The sequence below is a fragment of the Pteronotus mesoamericanus genome, unplaced genomic scaffold (assembly GCF_021234165.1).
Source record: "Pteronotus mesoamericanus isolate MK-2021 breed Mesoamerican mustached bat unplaced genomic scaffold, CSHL_Meso_final contig_94, whole genome shotgun sequence".
Classification (NCBI taxonomy): domain Eukaryota; kingdom Metazoa; phylum Chordata; class Mammalia; order Chiroptera; family Mormoopidae; genus Pteronotus; species Pteronotus mesoamericanus.
In genome coordinates, this window is record NW_026555285.1 from 2785578 (window position 1) to 2796079 (window position 10502).

Genomic DNA, 10502 nt, shown 5'->3' on the forward strand with positions numbered 1-10502 from the left:
CAGCATGACCCCTGTGCCCCACCCTCCTTAATCACCTGATTTCACCCCAAACGACTTTTTTTTGTTTACCTGGATGAAAACACTCCTCAAAAGGAAACGTTTTGCCGATGTGTATGAGATGAAACAAAAATGGCAGAAGCACTAAAAGGCATCAACATTGACAGAGGATTGGAAAAAACATCTCAATAGATGTATTGCATCAAATGGAGAGTACTGTGAAGGTGACTGAAGTTTAAACATATAAGAATAAATACACAATTTTTAAATAATTCCATTTAGGGAGGATAGCCCCTCATAACTGAACAGTGAATACAGTCTTAGACAAAAGGAAATAACCTGTGAGTAACTTCAGAGATCATTCAGCTAAGTGGAGCAGGGCTTTCTCAGAATCCTTAAAATCATTAAGGTTTTCACTGACTGACAAACCTACAAAAATCATTACTTTTAGGCAAAACTATTTGTAAAACACTTAATTGATTATCATTACCACGTTTCTTTTCATGGATATGAATCTTTACTTCACACTTTGGATTTATCTTTATTTGAGGTGGACATCTAGAAAAGAAGGCTTTTGAAAGGCATTTAGAAATAACTTTTTATAGCATTATAATTCTCTGGATCATATGTAACTCCTGGCTTAAGAAAATAAGCAGTGATGCTGAAAGACAGTAATCTTGACTTAAATGAATTTTTGTTTTCCAGCAACTATCTTTTAAAACTGTTAGAGCCCTGGCTCAGTTGATGGGAACGTCGTCCTGTACAACAAAAGGCTTCAGGTTCAACTCCCAGTCAGGGTACACTCATAGGCTGCGGGTTCGATTCCCAGACAGGGTATGCTCAAGAGGCAACTGATTGATGTTTCCCTCTCACATCAATGTTTCACTCTCTCTGTCTCTCTCTAACCCCCTTCCTCTCTCTCTAAAAATTAGGAAACATATCCTTGGGTGAGGGTTTAAAAAATTAATACATAAAAATAAAACTGTTAGAAATATCAACACAAGATACCAAATGATTCTGACAAGAAACACTTAATAATGAATTATTTATAAGTGAAAAGGATAAAGACTTAGTCTTGGAATGGATTAATAAAGAGGGCACTGCCAATATAATTTAAGAAAATAAAGTCAATCAAAAAATACTGAAACTATTTGCTTGCAGAATAAATAAAACTAAGCAATTCTTATTTATTTGTTCTGGGTTTTTAATATATTGTTCCTTATAATATCATTATCTTATACTGCTAGGTTTATTTCTCATATTTCAATGGCTCTTGCTCCTGGACATCTCTTTCTTCTTGATCATTCTTTTTCATCTTCTTGCTATGGAAAATTTAACCAAAGTAGTATTAAGAAAGAAAAGAGGTAACCAACCTATCTGATAAATGAGATTAGGAGAGTCATGCTAAAACTGACACTCACCAAAAAAGTTAGTAACTTTTTTGACCAGAGACTCATAAGAAGAAATATTTGACTGACTTTCATTTTCAACTGTAGACTGTATAGATAGATGGTTACTACAATGTAAATGATTTTAGTTTCTTGCTCCTTTACTTCACTGTATATACATGCTGAAGATTATAATCTAAAAGTGCAAATACTTCAGTACATTTCACTAGGCAAATTATAAGGAGTACAGAAGCGGGTGTTCAATTGATAATCAAATTAGTATACTAATATTGCTGCTACTTGCCTCCAGAAATGAAGAGTACTCTCTAACAGCTACTTTCCATCTAAATTTGCTCCCTTATTTAGTGAGATATGATTATTTATTACAAGAACATAATCATGAAGGAAGAAGTACAGCTGCTTAGTAAAAAAGGAAGACAAATTAGTTACACTACAAGTCTCCCAATCTCACCTGGGACAGACTGTCTTTATACATAGGCAATGGTCATGAATCATATTGACTTGAACTCATTCAGTAAGTGAATATACATGGCTTACTTACCAAGTACAATGATAGTGACCTAGGTACACTATCACAGACATGTATTCATTTCTTTAAAAAGTTGTATTTCTGAATATCCCTTGAGGAGCTTCAAGTACGTTGGTTTAGAGGATCTCTAAGACATCTTGGAGCCTATGATCAATCAGCAAAGTGTGGTCTATGACCTCTTCGGGTTCCCCAAACCCGTCCAGATAATATGTTACGTCAAACTATTTTTACAGTAACATCAAGACATTATTTGCCTTTTCCCCCTTGTACTGACGGTATTGATGGTACAAAAGCACTGGTGAGTGTTGGTATTAGCATGAATTAAGGAAGGTACCAAGAACCAGCAAGTCACTCTATTCATCATCACCAATTTCACTTAAGAATGCTTGAACTGTAAGCTAAATTAGCTGGGGGTTTTTTTCATGAAAACCATTTTTCCTTAAAAAACCCAATAATAAAATTATGGTTTTTCAGACTTGGGTGTTTGGCATACATTTTCTTGAAAAAAGAACAAAGTGAAACTATCACTTGAAGGACAAAGCTGACAGCATTTGTTATTAATAATGCTGGTTCAAACTACCAATGTAAAACTGGACATTTGGAAATCTTGCACCTACCATGGTAAGCTTGACAGTTTCTCAATTATTAATCAATTTTTGATGATACTGGTAGCAATATTAACAAATGTGATTTTTTAATAGTGGACGATAAAATACGTCAGCATTTGGAAAAATCTGCATTATTCACTGAACCAGTATCTTCTAAGTGGCCAATGCACGATGCTATAAAATCATACATGTGTAAAAGACTCACTCAAAGTGCAAGACAGTACTTGCTTTGACAGCACATATACTAAAATCAAAGTGCAATACAGACCAATGAATTTTAATACAACAACATATAAAAACACTGATATGATTTCAGAGTCCATATTATAACTTGGAAAGAATGACTACTTGTTGAATTCTGGAGTTGTAGCAAAGGAAAATATCCACAATTATCTGAAAGGCTATTAAGATATTCTCCCTTTTTCCAATTTCTTGTCTGTATAAAGCTTCATTTTTTAAAAATACATTTCAGCCAAAGCAACATATCACAACAGATTAAATGCAGAATCTCTCTTTTATTAAGCCAACTATTAAAGAGATTTATAAAAATGTTTAGCAATGTTCTTTTTGCTAATTTTTGTTTTAGAAAATAATTATTTCTCACAAAAATGTAATTCATGTTAATATTTGGTTTATTTTTTTAACAAATGAGCCAACTAACATTTCAGTTTCTCCATTTCAAATTCTAATACAGTAAATATGAATATGTATGAGCCACATAAACAAAAGCTATTAGGGAATTTAAGTACTTTTAAGAGTAAAATGTAGTCCTGAGAGCAAACAATGTTTAAGAAACAGTGGCCTAGATAATGGTCCAGTGAAATCAGTACTATGTGATTTATACAACAATCCACAAATTACAGTACATTAAGGGGAATTAAAACTAGTCTGTACAATCTGTAACGGTGGATACATGACATTATGCGTTTGTCAAAACCAAGTAATTTTAAAGCACAAAGAGTGAACCTATCTGCATACAAGTTTTAAAATATCATTTAAGAGGTTAGGGATCCCAGGAAGGAATGAATACAGATGGCAATAAGAGAATCTAAGTATTAAAAAATGTATATACAGCCTCACTGAAGGGCGGGGTCGAAAAGGCACTGACCTAAGTAACTTTGGAAATAAGTAAAGTCTGTAAGACTAAAAGTACAGGAAGTGTGCACAAGCACTGTAATTTCCCAACCAGGAACAAATGTACATTTCTAATACTGCTATACATATATATGCACACCTCATCTTATTGTGCTATGATTTATTGTACTTCACAGATGTTGCATTTTATACAAATTGAAGGCAAGACCCTCCATTAGCAAAAAGATCATGACTTGCTTTGATATTTTATTGTGGTGGTCGGGAATCCAACCCACATCTCCAAGGGGTACCTGTATATGGGAATTGAGCAATTAAGCAAATGGATAACAGATGGTTGGAGCCACATTTCCCACTGTTGGAGTGGGAATATACAGATAAACAAGACTAAAATGATCTGTGTGGTAATGGATTAGAGTTGGAGACATCAATATAAACTCATTTAACTTCATATAGACACACATGATCACATATATAAATATATACAGATATGTGTGTACACAGAGGTTAGTATACACATTTATATTCGTATACATGTATATATATTTCCATGCTGTAAGCTGAGAGGGCCTAAAGCAACAGAACCCCAGTAACAAAGAGCATACGTACCGCCCAGACCTTAGTTTCTAGTACCATTTTCCAAAAGGAACCAGGGCTCATTCAAGAAATGGCTGATTCTAGGACTGGCACAGGAAATATACATGAGCCTGGAACATCTTATAATATCAGAAGATAAGGAAGTACTAAAAACAACAAAACAAAACAAAACCCACTAACATTGATGGGATATGTCAAGGAGACACAGAGCCAACTGAAAGAGCTCCCAATGGCCAATCCTGGGACAATATGAGTAATGAAATAAAACAGTACTAGATTATAACTCTAAGTATAAAATAGCCAACTATTTTATCTATTCAAGTATTTTATCAAGTATCTATTACTCCATACTGATATAAATAAAAGATTTTTAAAAAATACAAAAGAGGAGGAAAGGAGACAAATCCCCCTTGCAAAATAATTCCAAATAATTAACATAGATATTCTGATCTGAAAGAAGGGGAGCATAAGTCTCCATAGCTTAGGTGTGGGCTGCACAGAGTGATTTGCTATCAAAGAGTACAGTAGGAAAAGGAAGATAAAACTAGAGCCCTGGCTGGTGTGGTTCAGTGGATTGAGTACCAGCCTGTGAACTGAAAGGAAACTGGTTTGATTCTGTCAGGGAACATGCCTTGGTTGTAGGCCAGGTCCACAGCAGGAGGCGTGTGAGAGGCAACTGATTGATGTCTCTCTCACATATCACACTGATGTTTCCCTCTCTTTCTCCTTGCCTTCTCCCTCTCTAAAATAAATAAATAACATCTTTTAAAAAAATATTTTTTAAAAAAAGTCATTTACAGTAGAGAAATCAGATTTCAGCCAGGTGATCAAGCTCAGTGTCAACAAGTGAGAAATCATGTTGATAAATACAACCTTGATATGATGTGGAAAAAGGGCGCTTTACTTCCCATCATCTTATAAATCCCAGTCTAATGATGAGAAAAAAAATTAAGTCAGTAATTCCAATAGAGGGTCATCCTAAAAAAGTATCTGGATATAAATTCCTACAAAATCAAAAACAAAGAAGTCTGAGAAACTGTCACATCCAAGAGGACCCTAAGGAGACATGACAAGTTAATGTAATGTAGTACCCTGGATGGGATCCTAGAACAGAAAAAGACATCAGGTAACAACTAAAGAAAAAGAAATAAACCACAGAATTTAGTTCATAATAATACATATATTATTATCATATATCATAATAATAGTCAATTCTGGTTCATTAATTGTACAAATATACCAGGCAAATATAATGTTAATCATAGGCAAAACTGGGGGCAGGGAATATGGAAACTCTCTGTAATAGCCCCTTAATTTTTCTTTAAATCTAAATGGTTTCTAAAGAATAAATATTTTTGCCCTGGCTTGAATGGCTCAGTGGATTGAGCACCAGCCTGATAACCAAAGGGTTGCCGGTTCAATTCCCAGTCAGGGCACATGCCTGAGTTGCCCATGAGTGAGGCAACCACATATTGATGTTTCTCCCCCTGCCCCCGCCCCCATCTCCCTCCTTTCCCCTCTGTCTAAAAATAAATAAAATCTTTTAAAAAAATTTTTTTTAAAGAATATTTTTTTAAAAGTACCTTAAAGTACTGACTTAGCATTTCAGATATATATGCAATTAATTATAAAGACAGTTGAAATTGCTGGCTACATCAAAATATACCCTAATTCCTTCTAATTCAGAAAGGTGCTTGCAATGAAACACCTTGAAAATGCGACAATTCAGCTTCATTAAGTAGTATACATACTTTTAAATGTAAAGTTTAACAATGGATTTTCAACCTACCATTTTTTTCTCCCATCTTTTGGTGTCGTTCATAAACACAAAACTCTTCAAAATTAACTTTATCAAAGGGATGAATCACCTTGATTGGAGAATATATCTGGAATCCAACTGTGGTCTCTATGAAATTTGCAGTCCTCAGAGAAAATAAATCATTATACCATTCTAACCCAGTATTCTTTGATTTTTGAAAGTTCGAATAGAAATTGTGATTGAAGAAACGTTAAGAAATGACTAGTCCAACATAGTGACAAGTCCACGAATCTTCATCAATTAAATATTTATAGTTGTATCAAATCACTGACAATATCTTTATAAAAATAAAAACCAACTCCATCTTTTGGTCCATAAATGCATAAAACATTCTGTAAAAAGAACAATAAAGAATTATGCATAGTTGTAAAGAATAAAATATATAAGGAGAGACTGTTATATAATAGCTCTATCTTTTAAAAACACCATGATCTCTTATGAAAAAAGTACATATTAATTAGAAAAATGTGTAAAATACTGAAATTAGGAAAATTACAGAGAAATTAAGAATCTCCCATATTTTATATGTTTTAACTAACATAAACTATCCTCTTTATAAATACTTTATAAAAACTTTTAAAATGGGTATAATAATGCTAACTATCTCATAGAACTGCAGTGAGAATAAGACTTAATCACTTAGAATAGTCCCCAGCACATACAAAGGACTCAATAAATACTAGCAGTAATTATTGTTCTTTCAGTAAATATACTTATAAAACAAAATTTGGAATTTGGTATATGTAATTTTTTATAACTTTTCATTGATAACATATTAAGCACTTTCCCCTGGTCATTAATATTTTTCTATAATATGGCTTTTAAGTGTATGATGTACTTTGGTCAGTAATACATATATTAAAACATACTAAAGAATTTTAATAATTAAAATTTAGTAAATTATTTATTAGTAGTATAAATAAACCTCTATATTGAACATTTAGGTCATTTTTTTCAATAATAATTAATGGTGGAATATGCTTTATGCGTATCTATGTTTATTCCGTTAAGATATGTACCTAGAGGTGGAACAGGTCCAGGTCAAAAAGAGATCAACAGTTTTCAGTGTCAACATATTAGTCAACATACAATAAATTCTTCTTCCACTCCAAAACCACAGATATATTAATATATTTTTTAAAATTTAAAACTATGTAGTCATGCTGAAAACAAAAAGGGAATTCTCTATGGACCAAGTCTGTGAGACCTCTCTGGGGAAACGAAACACAAGAGAAGCTGTAGAGATAATGCCAACCACCATAGTAACATGGGAAATCGAAGAGCAAAACCTCTCAGAGAAGATGAGTGTACAACTGAAGAGTCATCAAACATCTGAGGAAATGCTACATCATGAAAAAGATTTAACAGACCCACAAATGGATGGATTTAAATTCAAGAAAAGAATTAACAGAGCATCCTGAAAATAATTTTAAAACAAATGTTACTGTATTTAATATCCTCAAAGAGCAAAAGAAGAAAATCTCATCCATGAAATAACATACAGTTTTGAAAACAACTGATTAGATACCTATCTTGAATATAAAAACAGTTGTTGCCCTGGCCAGTGTGGCACAGTTGGTTGCAGTGTTGTCATGTAAACTCAAAGGTCATTGGTTTGATTCCCAATCCGGGCACATGCCTGGGTTGCAGGTTTGGTCCCAGTTAGGGTGAGTGTGAGAGGCAACCAATTGATATTTCTCTCTCATATCCATGTTCTCTCCCCCTCTCTTCCTCCCTTTGCCTTTCTCTAAAATTAACAAGCATGTATCAAGTGAGTATTAAAAATAAAAATAGTTGTTGAATAAACTCGACAGATGACTAGATAATAGCACAGACTCAGATGAAGAGCCATTTGTTAAGCTGGAAGACTGAGTTGAGTAAATTCACTCAAAACACAGAGCAAAGAAATAATAAGAGGAGGAATAAAATAAAGAGGCAATAAAGACCAAGAATTTCTCAGAACTGGAAGACACATAAACCCACTAGGGTGCACTGAATACTAAGCAGGATAAAATTCTTAATACACACTACTAAACAAACTGTGGATGAACGCCAGAATATCAAGAAAAAAGACAAAGTCTTAAAAGCTTCCAGAAAAATCTAGATTATCTGAAAGGACTAGGTAACAGACTGGTAATCAGACTTCTCATCAGAAATGCCAGATATTAAAGGAAAGTAAGTCCGAACCCCAAAATACTATTTCAGCCAAAATAGAGATTTTTACAGACATTAAAAGCCACTAAAAATCTCTGAAAGAAATAAGGAAGTACTGCATGAATAAAAACTAACCAAGAAGGAAGTAGTGAGGTACAAGAGCAACAGTCGGCAACTGAGTAAAACACATTAATGCTAGGTAAACACAGATTAAAAATGGATGCTAATAACAAATGACACAAAAATGCTAGGAGACAGAACAATGGGAAATTACGTTCTTTTTTGGAGGAGTGTTGGAAGGGGCTTGTCTCAAGATCAGAGAAAGTAAAGTAGAAGCAAGTTAAGTTCTTCATAGGGAGGCTATCAATACTAATTAAATTTAGACTTTGCAAGGAAAAACAAATTAAGAACTGTATTGATAATGTAAATCTATGAAAAACAAAAAAGGTACAACAAAGAAAACTTGGGGCCTGACCTCAATTTAAACAAAGAAACGGAGAAATAAGACATGAAAGATATGAAGAGAAGCATGGTAAATAAGATGACAAGGAAAAGACCATATATGTTAATAATCCCCCCAAAATAAAGGGGAATGTGTTAATCTGACTACTAGAAGACAGGCTGGCGCCCTGGCCTGCAAACCAAAAGGTGTCGGGGTTCTGTTCCCAGTCAGGGCACATGCCTGGGTTGTGGACCAGGTTCCTGGGTTCAGATCCCAGTCAGGGCACATGGCCTGGGTTGCAGATCGGTTCCCAGTTGGGGGCCTGTGGGAGGCAGCTGATTATTGTATTTCTTGCACATTGCTGTTTCTCTCCTCTTTTTCCCTCCCTTCCCCTCTCTCTAAAAGTAAATAAATAAAATCTTAAAAAAAAAAAGACAAGACTCTCAGATTGGATTCCAAGCAAAGGCTAGCTATGATATTTTTAAAGACATCCACTTAAATCATACAAAATATCAGTGAAAGGTTGAATGAAGGGATGTGAAAAAAGACATACCAGCAAATACAAGAAAGATTCATAGAAGTTAATATGAAAACTAATAAAAGAGACAAATATTTTACACTGACAGAACAATTCACCATGATTATCTAGCTGAAATTACTGACTTAATAACTTTCAAAGTTCAACAGTAAAACATCCAATTAGAGGAATAAGTATAAAAAAGAAACGGGCCCTGGATGGTGTAGCTCAGTGGACTGAGTGCGGGCCTGGTTTGATTCCCAGTCAGGGCACTGCCTGGGTTATGGGCCAGGCTCCCCAGTTGGGGGCGTGGGAGAGGCAACCAACTGATGCATCTTGCACATTAGTGTTTCTCTCCCTCTCTTTCTAATCCCCTTCCCCTCTCTCTAAAAAGTAAATAAATAAAATCTTAAAAAAAAAAAAACAACAAACCTCCATACCACACATTCCCACCTCTCACTCCCAGCATACCACGTTCATAAAGTTTTACAGATGAATTCTACAAAATTTCCAAGAAACAGATCATTCCTATAGTATACAAAAGTTCCAGAGCAGGGAAAATATGGGAAGCTATTGAACTTTGTTTCTAAGATTAGTATAACTTGACATGTTAAAAAAAAAAATAAAGGAAAAAGAAAAAGAAACTCAAGGCCAAAAGCACTTATGGATATAAACGCAAACACAGGAAGTAAAAGCATGTATCAGTAGGCAAGTATATTAATGTAAGTTTTATCCCAGGAATACCCAAAAAGTTTAAAACTGGAAAGCTTCTCAATGTAAATTTTTATATTAACAGATAAATGGGGAAAACTATCATCTCAGGTGCAAGAAAACAAAATAATTCAGTGAGGTCAACAACTATTGGAGGCAGGAGGAAGAGGGTAAACTCCTAGCAAACTAGTAACAAAAAGAGAATTCTTTAACCTGACAAAGACTATCTACTAAAACCTAGCAAATAAGCATTTTCATTAAAGTTAGGTACAGGATAAGGATATTTGCCACCACTGCTCTTATTCAATATTGTACTAGACCTCTTAGAGAAAGGCAGTATGATAAAGAGACCTGAAGATTACAAATAAGAGAAAAACCTGTAGAATAAATAAGCAAAAACAAAATAAAGTTAAAAGCCAAAGAAAGAACTGGGAGAAAATGTAACACATTTAAAAAATATTAACAAAAAAGCTGGGAAAACGGAGACAATTGCACTTGAACAACATTTAAAAAAATGTATGTATTAAAAAAAAAAAAGACATAGTTGGCAGACACCAAAGAAATTTTAAAAAATTATACAGGATAAATAGTATCCAGGACACATAAGGAACTCCTTCAATCATTAAG

The 10502-nt window shown here is 34.0% G+C and overlaps 1 protein-coding gene across 2 annotated transcripts in view; it reads right to left on the reverse strand.

Annotated features, from left to right (window-relative positions):
• SETDB2 (SET domain bifurcated histone lysine methyltransferase 2) overlaps positions 1 to 10502 on the reverse strand; it is a 111591-nt gene that overhangs the window by 98641 nt on the left and 2448 nt on the right. For both annotated transcript variants that reach the window (XM_054586330.1, XM_054586327.1), the window contains exon 2: positions 6022 to 6383. In XM_054586330.1, coding sequence (XP_054442305.1) covers positions 6022 to 6037 — 16 coding nt within the window. In that variant the 5' untranslated portion in view covers positions 6038 to 6383. The remainder of the gene's footprint in view (positions 1 to 6021; positions 6384 to 10502) is intronic.